General features: G+C 40.6%; 1 protein-coding gene across 5 annotated transcripts in view; it reads right to left on the bottom strand.

Moving 5' to 3' along the window:
- Positions 1-2609: 2609 nt before the first annotated feature.
- Positions 2610-20102, bottom strand: part of LOC144479408 (polypyrimidine tract-binding protein 1-like) — a 33036-nt gene continuing 15543 nt past the window's right edge. For 2 of the 5 annotated variants that reach the window (XM_078198045.1, XM_078198049.1), the window contains exons 3-16: positions 19063-19147; positions 18623-18798; positions 17963-18109; positions 16559-16726; positions 15819-15929; positions 13856-14051; positions 12295-12369; positions 11867-11893; positions 11035-11186; positions 8297-8330; positions 7783-7875; positions 6562-6778; positions 6249-6326; positions 2610-6123 (exon numbers count right to left, since the gene is read on the bottom strand). In XM_078198045.1, the coding sequence (XP_078054171.1) occupies positions 5991-6123; positions 6249-6326; positions 6562-6778; positions 7783-7875; positions 8297-8330; positions 11035-11186; positions 11867-11893; positions 12295-12369; positions 13856-14051; positions 15819-15929; positions 16559-16726; positions 17963-18109; positions 18623-18798; positions 19063-19147 (1692 nt within the window). In that variant the 3' untranslated portion in view covers positions 2610-5990. The remainder of the gene's footprint in view (positions 6124-6248; positions 6327-6561; positions 6779-7782; positions 7876-8296; positions 8331-11034; positions 11187-11866; positions 11894-12294; positions 12370-13855; positions 14052-15818; positions 15930-16558; positions 16727-17962; positions 18110-18622; positions 18799-19062; positions 19148-20102) is intronic. The other 3 variants (XM_078198046.1, XM_078198047.1, XM_078198048.1) reach the window with 3 other exon arrangements.

Here is a 20102-nt window from a genome sequence, read left to right as displayed (position 1 = left end):
TTTTGTCCCCATTGATGTAGACAGGGGCATATTCTCATTTACGCTTCCTGAAGTCGATGACAATTTCCTTCGTTTTGTTGACATTGAGGGAGATTATTGTTGTTGCACCCGTTTCTCTATCTCACTCCTGTACTCTGTCAACTGAATCTAACTTCTGCAAACCTGCTTAAGCCTTAATTAAATGAGCCATCAGCCCAGTTTTACAGCTGCATAAAACTCACTTTCTTCCGACCCTAATAGCAACTTTTCATTAATTTCTAAATAAAAAGTTAGACTTCAGATAGAAGTTAATCCTATATTACCTCGTCACCAAACTTGAACTTTAGCACTCTACTGCAGCCCAAAGCCACACAATGGGGGGGGGGGGGGGGCACAGTGGCTAGCACTGCTGCCTCAGTGCTAGGGACCCAGGTTCGATTGTGGTCTTGGGTCACTGAGGAGTTTGCACGTTCTCCGAGAGTTTCTTCTGTGTATGCACCCATTTCCTCCCACAGTTCAAAGACATGCAGGTTAGATGGATTGGCTGTGACAAAGTGTCAGGTGATTAGCAGGGTAAATAATGGAGTTACAGGCTGAGGGACTGGTGGAATTGGCAGGACAGGTTCGAAAGCCAAATGGCCTCCTTGTGCACCGTAGATTCTATGATTTCTATGAAGTGCAAAGTTAAAAAGGAAAAAGCTGAAAATTGGCTTTGGTGAGGATGTCAGTTCTATGCTTGAATTCTGCCAGAGCTGACCAGTTTAATGACTTTAATTTAAGAAAAAGGATAAAGGAGTCTCTGGAGAATCTGCCATCAAGACCAGTTATGAACCTAGTTTAGGAAATTCTGCAGGTGTTCCTATTGACTGCCTTCAGGATACTCGGATGGAATCGAGCAAGTGACAAGCAGCAAATCCATTGAGTGAGAAAAGTGAGTAGGTTCCAGATGCCAAGTTTTGAAAGATAGCTTACACATCCCTCCAGACTATCCACAACACCACCAACCTTTGTGTCGTCAGCAAACTTACCAACCCATCCCTCCACTTCCTCGTCATTTATGAAAATGACAAACAGCAAGGGTCCCAGAACAGATCCCTGGGCACTCCACTGGTGACCAACCTCATTCAGAAAAAGACCCATCTACAACCACTCTGCCTTCTGCAGGCAAAGCGAGTTCTGGATCCACAAGGCAACAGCCCCTTGGATCCCATGCCCTCTCACTTTCTCGAGAAGTCTTGCATGGGGGACCTTATCGAACGCCTTGCTGAAGTCCATGTAAACCACTGCAAAGCAGCCAGCATAATTAAGGACCCCACACACCCCAAACATTCTCTTCCACCTTCTTCCTCAGGAAAAAGATACAAGTTTGAGGTCACATACCAACCGACTCAAGAACAGCTTCTTCCCTGCTGCCAGACTTTTGAATGGACCTACCCTGCATCAAGTTGATCTTTCTCTACATCCTAGCTATGACTGTAACACTATGTTCTGCACCCTCCCCTTCTCTATGAACAGTATACTTTGTCTATATAGTGTGCAAGAAACAATATTTTTCACTGTATCCCAATACATGTGACAACAAATCAAAATGTTAGTTTAACGCTCTCAAGGCTTTCAGTGCAATTGCAGACTGTGGGCAAACCAAACTCCATTCTACTCTCCAAGTCTTCTTGCTCTGTATGGCAGTGCTGTTAATTACAATTCAGCTCAAACTTCAGGACTATCTACACTGCTCAAGCTTCACACTTAGCTATACAGCTGGGTCTAAAGTATACAAAAGCTTTTGCCATGTTCAATGAGTGGATCATTGAGTTACCAGCTTTGTAGTTCCTGTGTTTACAATAAAACTGAAGGACCAAAATGGGTAGCACTGCAGGCAGAATGATCCATGAAATGGATTACTGCTGTCTTATAGCTGAAATAACAATGTGGCCACTACATTTATTTGGTAATTTCTGTATCAACTTTGTGCTAAACTGGTTGCCTGTTCCTCAGTAATAGGGAAGTTACTGCACTAACCACCCCCACCCTGGACTTGTTTGAGATGTGAAGCAAATGGAAAGTGAGGCAAATGGTGGGGACAGAAAGATCTATACTCTGACCCTAATGTGCAGCTGAATTCCAAACTAGGTCTTCAGATGGGAGGAAATGCAAAGTTTACTATTTAATAAAGAGGGATCAAAGACTAGTTTGACACACTCCAGTAACAGCTGATCTGTCAAACTTGTATTCATTTTGTAGTTAGGCTGAGTCACTGGCTGATGCTCCTTAGCAAGCAACCAGGAACATTCACACTGAACTGGCTTCAAAATAGCCAGCAAGCTGAGCATATATTGAGTGAGATAGTGTACTTTTGATACCGATGGGTGGGAGGAGGAGAGGAGAGAAAGGTCAAGGTATATCATAAAAGAATATTGTTTCTTTAGGTCAAGTAGGACTGGAATTTAAATGCAAGAAAAGCAATCAAGTTAAAACAGAAAACTGTTTAAACAGAAACAGCAATGCAATTTCTTCCAACATGGGGCAGTTAAAATAAAGTCCTTAGTAGCTATGATGATAGTTATAAAATAGTAGACAAGCTGAAACATTTAGATAAAGGAACAGCAATCAGACACAAAAAGGTCAGAAAATAAAGAATGAAGCAGTTTATTGAAGGTGCAAGTACTACATTGGCCAGAGCTGTTAATGGTTGTAAAAGAAAATTGCATAATCTGAAATGGTGGTACACTGAATGTATTCATACAGCTACAAATTCATTAGAAAATTATTTTAATCATCTCTTTGCATTACAAACAAACATTCTTCTCAATAAAAGAGGAATTGTTTTCTGAAAAACCCTTTTACATACGAAACCTGACAGCTGTTTTTTTTTAATCAAAATATACAAGACAATGCTTCCATATAAAAACCGGTTTTGTTCCCCTTAGCCTCTCTAGGTAAAAAAGTTATGAATATTTACACCTTTTTTTCAAACATTCTTTACAGCTGAAAAGAGGGAATATTTCTTTAAAGAAATCAAGGACAAAAATAGAGGTGGAGTTGTATTTCATGTTTGAAAACTGCATACTTTATGTAGGCAGCACCTTCAACAGTTTTAAAGGAACACAGATTGAATCCAGCAGTGAATCCCCTAAACATACAACTACCAATCACTCTAGGTGCATAATGCATTACAATCACCACATTTGAGGGCTTGAAGACGAATAGCAAAATGTGAAGAACTAAGACTTCAGAAGGCACAACAACTTTGGTCCATGAAACCCTGAAAAAAAACCTAAAAAATCCATTAAACAGTTGACTTGCGTCAATCTGAACATTCTGCTCTTAAAGTAAACTATTGCTCATTAATTAGTTTAGGCACAAGATCACTAACATGGTCATTAATGAGCACTCATACACACGATCAGTCAGAAGTGTACAAATATTCATTTATGACTCCAGCATTTAGCCCAAACTATGGAATGTTTGGGAAGTGGATCTGAAGTATTTTCTTTTCACTATTTAAGGGAACATGTTACATTTGGACAGTAGGGAAACCATGAATTATCAGCAACTAATATTTGATTTAATCCAAGTGCCAACTGCTTTTAGAGTGGATGTCAAGTGTATTAGATGGTTTTAAAAAGGTGTCAGGACTTGGTACAGTCTAGAAGGGCTTAAAAACTACAAAGCCCATTCTCCCAATGTTAATTTGCTAGGCTACACAAAATGGAAGTGTCTTATCTGTCCAAAAGTAAGGAAACTGTAATAAGGTGACTAGTTACAAGGGCTGCTATGGCAATATCGACAAATTCATCCCTACAGGCCTGTAATTACACAGATTAGACTGAAAGCCAAATCTGTAAATAAAAATAACTCTCCAAAATAGTAAAAATCTTGCAGGTAGCTTGAGAACTGGTTGTTCATTAGACCACTCGACTACCCAGGTATCAGTTTCAGTCAGCAAATGGAACACTCTCTCACATCACTGCACACTACCACCTTCCAGAAAAGGCACCATTTTCCTCCTCCTGTGCTCCTGCTAGTTAATCTGCTGAATCATACTCAAAAGGAAACTCTGGTAACAGGTTAAGAGTTTGATTGTACTCATAACTAATGACTTTACGGCATTAAGTGCATCAATAGAGTACTTGTACATGGACTCCAATATCCAAAGAGTTACAAGTAGTCAAATCATAGTAACCTTGTAAATGGACAGAAGCTTCATCAAATACTATACTGAGCACTTAATACTGTAGGAACCTCTTTGTCAATGCTGTACTCATGCATAAGGGAACAAGGCAGGGTAAAAATGGAATGAGATACTAGGTGGCAAAAAGACAGATCAATAGGACAAATCTGTTCTCATTTGACCCTAGAAGGAATATACAAATCAAAAAGCAAAAGCAAATTACCAAGACAGCATAAAAACATAACTGCACACCATGCCAGAATTTCAGCAGATACATTAATAAAATCAATAAAAGGTGACAGGGCATACGGCAGGACATTGACATCATGTCAATCTCACTTAGGTGTACAGAGCTGAAATTTCAGCTCAAGAAACTAAAATCAAAAATCATACTAAACAAAATACAGGTAAAAAATGCACATTCTATGGACTAAGATAATAAAACACCCAACTATAAAATACATACAAGATATTGAATATAGAGGCAACAAGCCTAGGCCATTTAAAATTGGGACTGTTCCTGGTTACTGGACAATTGTATTTTCCTTTGTAAAGGCAGGATAAAATAGTAGTTGCCTACTCCTGAGGATATTCCAAGTCACGAATTAGGGTTACTGGGGTGACCAGAGCTCTTCTGGACAGAGACTGAATAAATTCATGTTTCATTACAAATGACAACTGTAGGCGTGTGGAGTGGACAAAATAACTGCCCACTCCTACAAAAAGCAATGCATTTATATCCATACAATTGGCTGTGCACCATCTTCTAGTTTGATTCAGGGGTATCCAAGACAACTAGCACACTGATGGAAAGTTTGTTTTTTAAAAAAAGTATAACCCTACTAAGGTGACAACTAGCCAGCTGAAATTAAAGAGTGGTGCATCACAATATACCAGCTCTGAAGCTGCAGCAACCTTCATATCTACACTGCTTCAATTGGTTAAATGAATATTCAACAGCATTGTTCTGCACTGGTTGAAAAAAATACAGATTAATGACAAAGCCACCAGGCAGTTGATGGTAAATAGTTATTTAATCCCAAATGGTGGGGTGAGAAAAAAGGCAAAAGGGATTTGCGGACGGGGGGGGGGAAATGTTGGGAACAAATTATGATGCCCAGAAAGCTTGCTGCCCAAGAGTGGTGGTACAATATCCAAGATTAGATGGCTAAAGCTGCAAATCAGCATCTTGGATGAAATAGTCACAGCTACAACATGCCAATTCTCTGTCTCTTCCCTGCCTCCTCCAACACCCTCCTGCAATTTGGGTAAGGAACAACATTAATGAGCAAACAAGCAGCAAAACATTGCTTGAAGCAAACCGTAAAGCACATAACCAGAAACAGACTTACAATTTATAAAATGGCCCCTGTTTCATTATAAAGACATAAGGCACAGGATAATCATTTAAATGAAAGTAGAGCATATGCTTAAATTATCCACACTTCTGTATTATAGTGGTATGGATACCCAAAGAGGAAAAAAAGACTTAAAAGGTTTATTAATACACAACCTGATTATAGATGCACAGGTTTGGTGATCCAAGAGAAGTATTTGCAACCTGTAAACTTTTAGAAGAATTTCAAATGCTGAATTAAGAACAACACTAGCACAAGTCAATCTGTGATAAACAGATTGAAACTGACAGCATTGCTACCATAAAACAGGATGTCATTGCAGTAAACTTCAAAAAGTTTGCTTTTTAAGAAAGAACTGTGGTCACTTTTGGGTAATTTCAGCGATGTAGCTGCTTTGAGGTCTAGTGGTGTCTCTAAGATAATCATTGTGCCCATAGGCTAGACAAGACTCCATAGAATAGCTGGAAGTCCATGTCAGAGCCTTAAATGGTTGACTTGGAGAAGGAAACCCTGAGGTGGTGGTTTTCTCCAAGGTCATGATTATGAAGATCGATGAGAGCCTGGATTGCTTCTTCTACTGAGCTCATCTGGATGAGAGCCATCTTGCGATCCTTCCTAGAATTACAAGGAGATTTTATATTAAAAATTGAGCAGAACCCCCTGTCCATCCAAAAGGAGTTGGGTCAATGGCTTCAGAAATAGGAATTGGAATAGGAATTGGATCAGAAAATGAAACTCACTGAAAGAACTTGAATGCTTTGACCATGCCAGTTGTGCTCGAGAACAGCAACTTCAGATCTTCTTCAGTAACAGAAGGTCTGGAATAAAAGAGATGGAGGTGGTCTACCCGTCAAACACTCTAACAAGGCACCAATACAAAGAAAGAAAAACAATTACAGCACAGGAATAGGCCCTTTGGCCCTCCAAGCCTGCATTGACCATGCAGTCCAACTGAACTAAAATCCCCTACCATTCCAGGGTCCATATCCCTCTAATTCAATAAATCTAAGCTATATGATTATTCAGTAAAATTGCAAAACGTTCACCACTTACGGAATATTGGAGAGATGGAGGGTGGCAGAAGGAGGAAAGATGTTCTGGAAGTTTTTCGACCCTGGTTTCTTAAAGCGATGCAGTGGTGAGCTACTATAGTCCTTGGTCAGGCCTTGGTCCTCCTGGCCCTCACGGGGAAGCTGCACTGTCTGGTGCTTGGACATTGTCACACGCATTGCCTTTCCATGAAGCCTCTGGCCATTCAGATGGCTCATAGCTAGGGAAAGTGCAGGAGTCAATTTGTGAGGTAACATGAGTACAACTGGCAATACATGTATGTTACAGAAGATGAAACAGATTCTCAAGACAACTGGCAAAAAGATTAAAATATGCCACCAGTTGAATATCTGAAACAAAATCTAGTTTGGCTGTTAGAATTTGATATTCTGACCCATAATTTGTTTTTTTTTGGGGGGGGGGGGGGGGGGCAGCTGAAGTCACAGCCACCAAATTACAATCAGGGGTGCGCACAAGTCTAGAATTAGGTGAGCATTGGAGGGTTGGGGGAACCAAAGGCAGAGAAGAACCTGGGCTTTATAAAGGACAGAATATGCAAAATCAGGTAGTTATAAAGAACATGTATAAAGCACTGGCTTGACCGCAATTTAAATATTGTGCCCAATTCTGGCCACCTCAGTTTAGGAAGGATGTGAAACATTGAAGATAATGCAGAATAGACTCAATTGTACCAGCAACAAAATACATTATGTGGAAAGAGAGAAACTGGGTTTGTTCTCCTTAGAGAATGTTGAGATGAGATTTAAACATTCTCAAAAAATACCCATTTAACCACAGGACACCGATTTTACTGACAAAAGAACCAAAAAATGACAAGGAAAAAGGTTCTGTTTTTAAAATTACATTGCATGGTTAGGATTTGCAGTATATTATTTGAATGAGGTGGTAGATTCTATTGTGGCTTGTAATGGGGAATTGGATAAGCATTTGAAAACTAAATAATTGCAAGGCTACAGGGCAGGAGTGGAATTGGCAGAGTTGCTTTTGCTGAAAGTTGCTGATCATTTTAAACAATTAGGAAAGGAACAGGAAAGCAGAGTACTGGATAATGGTTGACAACACAAAGAACTGCTTACACAACCTCTTCTGAACCAGTTAATTTTAAATCCGTGTATGCAAGACAATGCAGTTAACATTACCAATTTAAATACAAAACACCTTTTCTGAAGGACCAAGTGCCAGAGCCTTCTTGTGAAGACCTACCTAGTTGAGCTTGGGTACAGTCAAACATTTGCACCAAGGCATTTTCTTTCTTGTTGAAAAGTATCTTCACACGCTGCACATCACCATACACTCCTTAACAGAAGATACAGGAAGTTAACAGGTGCTGTCTATCTATTCAATACCATTAGCCAATATGCAACCCAATCACAACCAAAGTTTCAAAAATCATGTATCCATTTTCTCCTAGTTAGCAAAATTCAGAATTAGGATGCTATGAAAATCATAGCACTCAGGAGAATGAAATTCAGTGTCAGACTAAATTAAAAGCCAAAGAAATTACTGAGGTCATCTATACAAGTTTAAAGATTTACAAAGGCATGCAAAGCACCCAAACATGCATTACTGAGCTATGTATGCAAATCAAAGCATCAAACTAATGCCAAATTATAGTTGAACTGAAATTATGCATTGAAATAGCAAACTGCAAACTTCAAATATAAAGCTTTCAACAAGAAATAATAAAAACAGATAATAAGTGCTAACGATAACATACCGAAAAGAATAAAGAGGCATTGGGGCGTAACTCTCTTTAGAAGGACAGCAGAGCAAGGCAGCGGAAGACAGGAAGAGGAAAGGAATCGAGGGAGAACGAAGATGGAACGAATCATCCACAACGAAGGGTGGTTCCCACAGAATGGTGAATTGGTTCATGGATCATGGTTCAAGATGGTTAATTGAGGGGCAGGTTGGTCCGAAGAGCATTGTTGAAGCACAGGAAGCATGGGGACCGTGCAGTCAGTTCACAAAGGAATCCGCATCAAGTTTGGGAAGGGAGAAAGGGATGGGGAAGGGTAGGAAAGAAAAAAGTAGCATAAAACAGGTCAGTATACATGAGAAATATGTAGAGTTCCATCTGGTTGATCAATGCATTCTCTTCCATTATTTCACAAAATTAAAAGCTGTATGACTTCACCTAGGGGGAACACATGCTAAAGGAAAGGGAGTAAAATGTACAGAGATTAAAAAGAGACTGTATCCTTTTACTGCTCAAAGGCTGCAGATTAAAACCATCTCAAAATCTGAAGTGTGCACAAGGTTCAGTACCTCAAACCACATTCAAATCCAGCAACTACTTTATTTAAACCAAAGCAGTTGAGTTAGTATCTTAACACTGGATTCAAACAGTCGAGATTCTTTTATTTCTGCACAGCATCAATTTCAAATATTTAGATACTTCCAATCAAGATAATCCGTTGATTCAGCTAGACTTCTCATTCTGGAGTTGAACTGAACTCCAGCTATTACTACTTTATCCCAAAACATCCACTCCCTCCACTCCTCTCTTTTTCTCTCTTCCCCCCCCCCCCAGCAAACATCTATTTACAAGTTAACACTCTGAGCATTCAACAGGGACATCTTGCAGATTATTGTTGAACAGTTCTTTAAAATCCCAACAACCTTGGAGTTGGCAAGTGATGCAAGTCTCAAAATATAAAACATGAAACAGACTATTGCACAGACATGCATAATAGTGGATCTAAGTTAGTATGTACAGCACAACACTGGGCATACCAAAAAGCAATAAAGTTGTGGGAAATGCACATGAATTTACTTCAGTGTGATCATGCAATGCTCAAAACTATTGCCCCACAAGGGGCACAAGATGGCTACAAGTTAGCTAAGTACCTAACCTTGAAAACATACCATTCCTCCCCCGCCCCCCTCACCCCCCAAAAATCTTGTTCTGACCCAAGTTGCTACTATTTCACACACTGGTGCTCTATTTAGACTCATCTGTGCCTTTCAGTGCTAATCAAATTTGTTTATCTTGGAACTGAGTTTAATTAACATGCCCAAACCAAGTACTTAAGTCACGTTTTGGAGTGAGTTGGTGTTATGAAAACTGCCAGGATAAAGACTGTTCCTTGAAATTCTCAAGACTCATACCAAATGGATTGAACACAAGAGAAGCTAGTTACAAAGAGAAAGCATGCTTTTGCACCCAGATACAGTTCACTTTCTCCCTACTTTCCAAAAGGACAGCGTACAGCAAAATAGTGAAAGTTAAAATTAAATAAGCAGAATTGATAACTGGAGATAAATTAGATTTAGCAGAAAAACCTTGAAAAGGAAACACTGAGGAAGCCAGCACAGAATGGAAACCAGGTGCCTGATCGAGTATAGTGAAAGATATTTATATGCTAAAACTTCAGGGCCAACTGGAATGGAAACTGATGCATCAAATTGTCGACTTCTGGGACAATAGTTGCGACTGCACTGGTTGGCTGTACTGAGTCAACTAAATCACAACTGCAGGGGGTAATTTGGGTTGGTAATGAAAGGCACTAGTTAGGCATAACATCACAACAGTTTAGCAAAGGGAAAGGAGTGCAAGACAAAAATTGCACTCAATTCATTGAGCTTTCCTGGTCTGATGCAAGTGATGTAAAAGAACTACAGGACTCATGTGCAGAACTGTCTTAGCATAGCTTCCAGGTCCCAAAACAAGCGCTGTTTCCACTTAAATGCTGGGTTTGTGTACAGGTTAGGAAACTTACTGAAAGCCACCCAAGCATGGGAAATAAGGCCAAAACTCAAGTTACATTAATGCATGCAATACATAGAGTAGTAAAGTGAAACAAAGAAACCAAACCATAACTTTTATTGTTACACGCCTACAATCTTTTCAAAAATTCACATGGTTAGAAATGACAACATGCAAAGTCACTCCATCAAAGTGCCTAGCTGAAGAGCTACCTGCCTCGAGTACACTAGGATACTACTGCAATGTCAAACCCAGTGGGGAGATGACATCACATTCCAGACTGGCCAACCATAGATGCACCTGAAAACCATAAAAACCATTGGAAACCTGCAGTATGTAGCCTTTTGCAGTTCTATGTGTTAAACCAAAAGAGAATCAGACATTTCTACTGAATATTACTTCAGTGCATCTCTAGCAAGGCCAGAGGTTTATTGTGGAGATAAAAGATGAGTTAGTGACTAGTCAGAACACACATTTCCCTATTAAAACCCCATTGAGAGAAATTGAAAATAGTCATAGTAAAGGTGAACATGGAAGACCAGGGTAGGTTGGGGCATAAAACAACAAGTAACAAGTGCGGAGGATATATTTTCATAGCAATTTAAATTGAAGATAGATAGCCAGAGAAACAAATGTCTAGTTGAAATTTTCATCTCCACTTCTCCAGTTACAGTTAACAGATTTAGGAAAGGGAACGGTGTTTAGGGAGACATGTGGCACACAAAAATAGGACACACGACACTAACCTCAGGATTCAGATTGCTAATCAGCAGGACAGCATTGGCTGCAGAGGCAAATCCCGGAATACCAATACGACTAGCTGCTGCAGCAGCTGCTGCGGCTGCTGACGGCATGCTGAGTGGAGCCAAGGCCCCATGAACCCCTGGGACGGACAAACCTACAGATAAGAAACTGGAGCCATTAGACAAAACATACACATTTCATCAGTTAACAAATTTAAAAGTAGTTTAACTATATGCACACAAATTAGACAGTGAAAGTTTAACAATGCACTTAACATATTGAAAATAATTAATGCTCCCCACATCTACCCACTTTTAAAGCTAAAAAGCATCAATAGCAGGTAGACCGAAACCTGACTGCAACAGCCCAAAGGATCCTGTCCACTGCAAGTGGAAACAGGCACAATGCCTCAAACAAGGCTACTCACTATAGTAAACTACATAAAACCCATCAATAGGGAGATGGTTCAGGCACATTCAAATAAATAGTGCCATACCTATTAGATACCAATAATCAAACAAAGCCAGCCACCACCGTAATAAAACTGCATAATTACTCCAAACTTGGCCTTTACTTGCCACACAAATGATTCACTCAGAACCACATTTACGCTTCCTTCTAAACAGTTGTAACTAGAAGTACTAAAAGTACTTATTGTACATTTGTTAGTCCAAACCTGAGTAGCATAAATGCCACTGTAAACAAAGCTGTTAGTATAAAATGTTCCCATCAAGTCACAGTGTACCATTGGCAGAAGGGCAAATGGTAATAAATAAGGCTGAGATTCTGAGCAGTGTACATACAGTAATCTGAGTCTATGAGCAGTGTACATACAGAAATCTGATGGATGTTGGAGGAAGTCTGTAGAGACACAAGTTTTCAAAATATAAGCAACTTTGAATTACAAAAGAGAGGCCTTGGCTGTTGAAGTTTATACTTTAAAATGACCTTCCTGAGATAACTGCAAAATACTAGGGAAATGGAAACTTCACACACAGCTTTCCCAAACATTAGCTCTCCACTTGCTCAAACACAACAGGTGGATAGAACAAACCATTTATTATGGATAAGACAGAAGCAAATTAGTTTCAACAAGCGGCTAAACACACCTTAGTCCCAAGAAATTTATCTTCAGAATAGAACCCAAAGCTTCCATAGTTATTCATAGCTCACCAGTTCCACTTCAGACTATTCAAAAATATTAGGCCCAAATGCAGAAGACAAAAACGTTTAAAAATATAATTCCTGCATTAGCAACTCACCGGCTTGCTGGAAGGCAATACTAGGAGGGAAGCCAGCTCCCCCTCCGTAGGGCGAGGAGATGATACCTGGTGCACCTGACAAGAGAACAAGTCTGTCAGTAAGCCCTTTTAGCAACAAGAATAACTTTTACAATCCAGTTCTGCCTACACTGCCACCTGCTAGGCGTCAACAGGCTACAAGAATGCTACAGAACTCAACTGATAACTTTTGCAGCAGTTCCAACATGCAGTGAAATTCTGGTTAAGGACCTGTTGGTATGTTTAAGCTCTTCACAAAACAGGGTTGAATGCCACTAGTGCAGAGTTATAGATTTAGAGGTGTGGAAAATTAAACTCAGCTGGGAAAACCACCATTCAATATGTATTTTGGCCACAGCCCAAATCACCAAGAGTTTACGCAGCCAAACAATTATGTGCACACAAGATATATTGAACTCTTGTGGATTTAATATATTATTGGCTAACACCAGGCCAAAACCAATATACATACATAAACTATAAGCTGGGAAAGTTTCAACAGAAAGACAGCTAACCAAACAGGTAAATGTTAATAATTGCATCTAACTACAGTATGCAAAGCAACACCAAATTACTCTTTTTACTCTGGCATAGTTAAAATCATGTGCCATCTGCCAGCAATTGGCTCTGCAGTCCAGCACCTTAATTAATGCACCCTGTTCATCAGTTTGGAACCAACTGAACTTTGCCTAATCTTCATATTGGACATTAAACACAATAAGGAGTTGCTGCTAGAACTGTGAACAGTATAATCTAGCCATCTCAATTTCTCAATTAGATTCTGAGACGCACTTTAATGGCTAAGAACAGAGGCAAGCTTAGCTATCGGTCTTTACAGTTAGTCAATCTCGTGTTGAACAGTGCAGTACCACGATGGGACGCCACAAGTTCCTGCTATCTATACAGCCCTAGTCAGGAATCCCTACAATACTTGCTCTTCAGGCTCACTGCCAAGTGGAACCTGGCATCAGTTTTTCTTTACAATCACTGCCTTCAAATAACAGTTGCTGCTATGTGTTCAGGAGCATGAACAGCAAGGTAAAACTCAACATCAAATCAGTCTTACGACTGACAGCACCCCACATACAATGGCGTTCAGCAATTAGCTGAATGTTTTAAATGGAACTTTAGCTGCAATAGCCATCGTCGCGAGTCATCAAAATGTCAGACTGACAACACTTGGGTGGTTTAGTGCATACCTTTCCTCACTAAGGCCAGAGAATGATCAAGGCACCTCAGTCCTGCACGATAAAGCAGCTAAATAGTACTCTATACTTGGGGAGCATCAAGAAAGCAGCTAAATACACTCACCTCTCCCCTATCCATCGACATGATCACCCCTGCACCTAATCCTTGATGAATTTTTAATCTTTTTTAAAAAACCACATCAAGCCATGCAGAACTCCAACTACAAAGAATTCCCATAAGCTGGGTTAGAGAGCCTACTTTTAAACAGCACTGCTGATTGCATTTTAACCCATTGTAATGTTAACCCACCCCTACACACACACACGGCAAAACTGACAGGAGAATGAGTATTTACCTAGTAGGGAGGCTTCCTTACCAAAAGCGGCTGCCATGGTTTGGTCTAAGGTTGGCTGGTTGTCACCAGATGGTAGGTCAGGACGTGTGTAGTCTCTGCTTTTGTCATTATTGTACTTAACATTAAGGCTAGTCAATTTGGAGAAGTCAATACGCAGAGTGCAGCAGGCATTATAGATGTTCTGCCCATCCAGAGCCTAGAAAAGGTATAAGTAGAGGTTAAAACAGTTATTCCCTCAAGTCCCCAAGCTTCCATGAAAAGTCCCGTGGAATAGAATAAGGGTCTCTATATGGCCCTTGCTGATGTGGCCAAGTCTTTTGACACAGTAAAGCAGGAAGGCGTGTGGAAGATTCTGTATAAAGATGGTTGCCCTGGAAAGACGACCAGTGTCATTTACCCAGTTGACGACAGCTAGCGAGATGTAATGGGGTACACAGTCCAATGCCTTTCCTGTGACCAACGGAAAGGCTGTATATGTTTCCAGCTGTGTTTGGCACATACTTCTCACCCATGCTCCAGTGTGCGCTCAAAGGTCTTGAAACATTCAATTCAGTACAGACAACAACCTCTTCAACTTGAAGGTTCAAGCATTGTACAAAGGTTACTGAACAGCTACTGAGTGAACTCTAGTTCAGAGTCATCCAGTGCAGAAAAGGCCCTGCGACTAAGTCTGCACCGACAATAACTACCACTAAAAGTACACTGATCCTATATCCTTGAATGTTATGATATTTCAAGTGCTCATTTAAATACTTTTAAAAAGGTTGTAAGGTTTCCAGCCTCCCAGGCAGTGCATTCCAGATTCCCACCACCTTCAGTGAAAAAAAGTTCTCAAATCCCCTCTGAATCTCCTGCCCTTTACCGTAAAACTATGTCCCCTCGTGAGTGACCCCTCAACCAAGGAGGGCAGCTACTTCCTACTCACCCTGTCCATAATCTCTCAATCATGTCTCCCCTCACCTCAGCCTTCTCTGCTCTAAAGAAAACAATCCAAGCCTATCCAGTCTCTTCCTTATAGCTCAAATGCTTCATCCTGGTGAACCTCCTCTGTACCCCCTCTGGTGCCATCACATCCTTCCTATACTGAGGTGACCAGAACAGCACACAGTACTTCAGCTGTGACCTAACCAAAGCTCTGTACAGCTCCCATATAACCTCCTTGCTCTTGTACTCTATGCCACAACTGATAAAAGCAAGTGTCCCATATGCCTTCTTAACTGTCCTATTCACCTGCTCATGGACGACTGTGCTCTCATAGCTCATACTCCGGAGGATATTTGGTTACTTGTCAATTTCTTTGCCCTAGCCTCAGAACACTTGGGCCTGACAAGAAGCCTGAAGACAGAAACCTTGTATCATGCCAACCTAGCCACATACTCCTAGACATCAACAACAACCCCCCCCCCTCCATTCCAGTACAAAATTGTTGCTATCTTGGGAATATCATAGAAACACAAACTAGGAACAGGAGTAGACCATTCAGCCCTGCTCCACCATTCATTCAATAACCTGTTCCCACTTTTCCCCCTATCTCATTTGATCACCTTCATCCCAAGAGCTATATCTAATCGAAGGCCTTCTTGAAAACATACAACCTTTTGGCCTCAACTGCTTTCTGTGGTAGAGAATCCACAGGCTTACCACTCTCTGGGCAAAGAACTTCTTATCTCAGTCCTAAATGGTTTACACTGTACCCTTACGGACCCGGACCCCTGGTTCTGGATTGAGTCCAGAGGTGGATGAAGGAGGAACAAAGGCAAGACGCTGAACTAACAGCCCGCCTAGTGAGACTCTGGTGCAGTTCCACAATATTTCAGTTCATAAAATGCTGTTTCATTACACAGTAGGTAGTGTCTGAAGATCACAAAGATATTCTCATTACAACCTCACTGAAGTGCATTAAAGCCTACATCCACAGAGGGCGACATTACTACTACTACCCACTTAGTAGACGTCAACATACCAGTTTTGCATGTTGTGCACTGGAGCCATCAGCATATTGGAGCAATGCCTGGAACTGGTTATTCTTTGTGAAAGTAATGATCTTCATTACAGTGCCAAACTTAGAAAAAATCTGCAATCCAAGAATATTAGAAAAATGAAAATTAGTTTACTGCAGAACAATTTGTACATATTTGAAAGTGCTTGCTTCATGGGGAACTATAAATTGTCCTTGATCTGGGGGCTTACAAAGCATGGCTAAGGTTTTGTTTGCTAGCTATACCTAGCTCAGTGAAAAGCTGCCATTTAATTTACACATAGCTCAAATGACAGATTTTGGTGTTTACATAAAATTTATCCAGCATTGTATTGTGGCAACATCAGTAACAGCCCTTGCCAAATCTCAGCCCATGGAGTTGGAGGATGAACATTTTGGATACCTGTAGTAATCCTATCCCCGTAGAGGATGAATGTGTTTTTTTCTCATAGTGGATGCTTTCCAGTTCCAAAAATAGACCCCATAGTGTGAACATGCCTTGATTCCACAAAATCAAAAATCCCACAGGTCTCAACCCCACACCCCAGAAATTCCAGGCCACCAACTCCATTCTCCCAATGTCTTCAATATCCCAGCTTGCACCCCCACAAGCTATCTTCAACACCACAGCATGCCCTCCTTGTGCCATCAATCACCACCCTCCCCACCCAATTTCCCACCACTCTGGGACAATTTACCATAGTCAAATTAAAGGCAAGACTCACCTGGTGCAACACGTCAAGTGTAACAGGATAGAAAAGGTTTTCCACAATGATGCGAAGAACAGGGCTCTGGCCAGCAAGACCAGCTGCACTGTCCGAGACACCACTGCCAGCAATAGCCATGTTAGCTGTCTGCACAGCATTTACAGCCTGAAGAGCTGCTTGTGCCCTCTGAAAAGGAATCAAAAGTAAAGTTACTACCGTTCTAACACTAGTCAGCACATTGTTGCCAAAGGTAAATTGTCTTAATACATGCACAAACAGCCCTCCAGTCTATACTGAACCAAAATCATGGAAGGCATTGGGCCTTCCACCTGACTAGACTTCAATTAAAAATCTCTGCTTTCAGGGGAGTTCTGGTACTCTGGAGCTCCCCATCATTAAAAGGAAATAAAATAAGGGAGAGGAGCAAACATAGGCCTGTAGGGATGGGGAAGAAGCAAAAGACAACGCAAGTACAACAGGTCCACGTTCAACTCTACAGAGGAGTGCTTGAGGGACCCAAAAGCCATTTACTCTTCTCGTAATGTCCATTTAAATAGACAGGAAATCGCCTTGGAACATCACATGCAAGAAATCATTGTCTAACCTTGTAAAATCTTAAATTTTATTGAATATTTTAAAATTAAGAAAGCCCCACATCTCAACTGAAAAAATACAGGACAGACCTGTTATCTCTGCAAAGAACATGTCCCTAATGGATATTCCTGACAAGGTTGAATCTCGTTAGCCATATGTAACCCAACTGTGTTTAAAGGTTAGAAACAGGCTGAAAAGGGAAAATAAATCATTTCAGGCAGCAAAATGATCTACACTGGCTTCAGCCTTCCACCACACAAGGGGGAGGTTGGAAAGCAAAGCCACTGTTACACCAGCAATGCAAATTTAATCTGCATCAGTCCATTTATATGGGCAACATGGTAGCATAGTGGTTAGCAGTGTTGCCCCACACTGCCAGAGACTCGGGTTCAATTCCAGCCTTGGGTGACTGTGTGGAATTTACATGCTCTGCCTGCCTGAGTGGGTTTCCACCAGGTGCTCCAATTTCCTCCCACATTCCAAAGATATGTGGGTTAGATTGATTGGCCATGCTAAATTGACCCTTAGGGTTAAGAGATTAGCAGGGTAAATACGTGGGGTTACAGGAACAGAGATTGTTTTCAGTGCAGCTCAATTGGCCTCTTTTTGCACTGAGGAGGTTCTATTTGTCCTCCAGGACCAGTAAACCGCTCTCAGCTGTCAATAGTCGTATGCTTTTTCTGCCTATTTTGCTTATGCATTGTCCATCTTTTGGTAATCTGTGATTACTGAACTCAACTCTTAAAACAAGATCCTCAGAACTCAGAAGAAATGGATTTTCTTCATGCTGGTTAGTAATAAACCAGGTACAAAGTATCAAGTACTTACAGCCTGATTGGGAGAGTTGTCAGTTTTCAACTCCTTGTGGTTAGAATATTGAATGTAGATAGGATGGCTTCTTAGGTAGGGAGTGACAGTGCTGTAATAGCTCACCATCGTGTTCGCAGCTTCTTCAGAGTTCATTTCTATAAAAGCCTGCAAATTAGAAAAGCATACACTGTTCATTTAAGTCTTGCTCAGAGTAATAAAACGCTCAGTTTTCACCAAAGTTATGGTTTATAGGCTCGAGTGAATTTTGTCAATAAGTCAGATGTTGCAGTGGAGGTCTTGGGAAATGCCCCAACAGTATTGCAAACTTGCTTTTAAGCAGTACAACTATAAAACAGCAATAACATAGTTGTGCGAAGTGTTACCAATTTGCAGGGCACTTCAAGTGATATGCCAACAACAGAATCATACACTGGTGACCTTGACAAATCACTGTGCCAAGTTTAAAAGCAGGTTTTCCAGCCATCCACCTTTCGGCAACAACAAACTGCTCAACCATTGTAGAAAAGTTCAGTGACTCTCTCCAGACTATAATCCATACTGAAGATTTATAATCGTTTTTCAGACAGATTTAGTGTTCAGAATAAGGAACAATAAATATGCTTCCTGGGTTCTTAACCAGACAAATTGTTCAGGGACAGAAAGTCAAGAATTACACACCTGGTTTTTGCCTTTTAACATGAGAAGATTGGTTACTTTGCCGAAAGGCAAACCCAAGGAAATGACCTCTGCCTCAGTGACATCGTTGGGAAGTTTGCGGATATGAATGACTCTGGAAGGTAATATTCCTGAAGTCCTGTTTTCTGCTTTGAACTTTTTGCTGTCGTTGCCATTGGCTAGAAAAGTTTAACACAACGTGAAGGTACTAGCATTCTCCAAGTATGGTATTATTTTAAAAGTGAACACCATATACAATAGCAGGCAAAAATGTTTTTTATTTAAAATACAAGCCCAAGAGTTAAGTTATTAAATTAATTACAGCAACTTCCAGCCCAAATAATTCAACTGTGTATTGAACATTTACAGCTCATTACAAATTATTTCCTCATCAGCGTATACAGTAGTTTATAAAGTACAGTAAATAAAATGGAGATACTTACTGTACTCACCAGCAGAGGGAGCAGAGTTGCTCATGATAAAGGGACCGTTAGTAGCACAAGCAGATAGAAGCTCGTCAGACCCCCGCTGCAGAAAAAAGATAAATCAAACACATTTTCCAATCTGTGCAAGTACATGTATTTCACATACAAAACGAGAAATAGAAAATGCTGGAACCTCAGGTCAGACAGCATCTGCAGACAAGAAAAATAAGGGTAATTTTCCAGCCTAATGACCTTCCTCCAGAACCTCGTTTCTCCCCATAGATGTGCTGCTTATTTCTAGCATCTGCAAGAGTTTTGTTTCTACTACAAATTGCATGTTTCACACTACAGCATCCTTTGTTATAAAGCCTACTTTAGCTCACATGACCAGCACCACATGGATATACTACAACCAGTTTGTGCTCAGCTCCACACAAGAGCAGCTCAACTGTACTCATTCCCCGAGTCACTACAAATCATGTCCAGCATCACTTGCTGACGACTGAGCTGCATCTTAACTCCTTATGCTTTAACAGTCTGTTAACCCTTACCTAACAGTCTGTTAATCTCAAATTAAGCTAGCACCTTTGGGAGAGTATTCTATACTTCTACCAATCCTACATGTATAAAAGTGTTACCCAACTTTTCTTCCAAGTGACATGGTCCCATTTTATACTTAGTGGAAGTGGAAACAATGATTTCAAAAGGAGACTGAATGGACACTGAAGGAAATAAACTAACAGAGCTAAAGAGATGGAGCAGGGGAATGGGACATACTAGATTTCTCTGGGGTAGGCAGCATGGACTTGCCAGGGCAAATGGCCAGCTTCTGTGCCATTAATGACACCGGCAGTAAAATATTCTAGTTTCTCATGAATTGAGCTCAGAAACATGTTCTCCAGAGATTGGTGCTTGAGAGATCTGGTAACAATTCAGCTGGATCAACCATCTCCCTATTTGTACAAGTGGTCTATCTTAGAATGCAGCAGGAAGAAACACAGCCATTGGCTTTTCCAGTTCAGAATAGAATATCCAAGATTTTAAGTGGAACCAGATTA

The sequence above is a fragment of the Mustelus asterias genome, chromosome 26 (genome assembly GCF_964213995.1).
Source record: "Mustelus asterias chromosome 26, sMusAst1.hap1.1, whole genome shotgun sequence".
Classification (NCBI taxonomy): Eukaryota; Metazoa; Chordata; class Chondrichthyes; order Carcharhiniformes; family Triakidae; genus Mustelus; species Mustelus asterias.
Note: the sequence above shows the minus strand (reverse complement) of the source record. Positions and strands in the feature narration are given on the sequence as shown.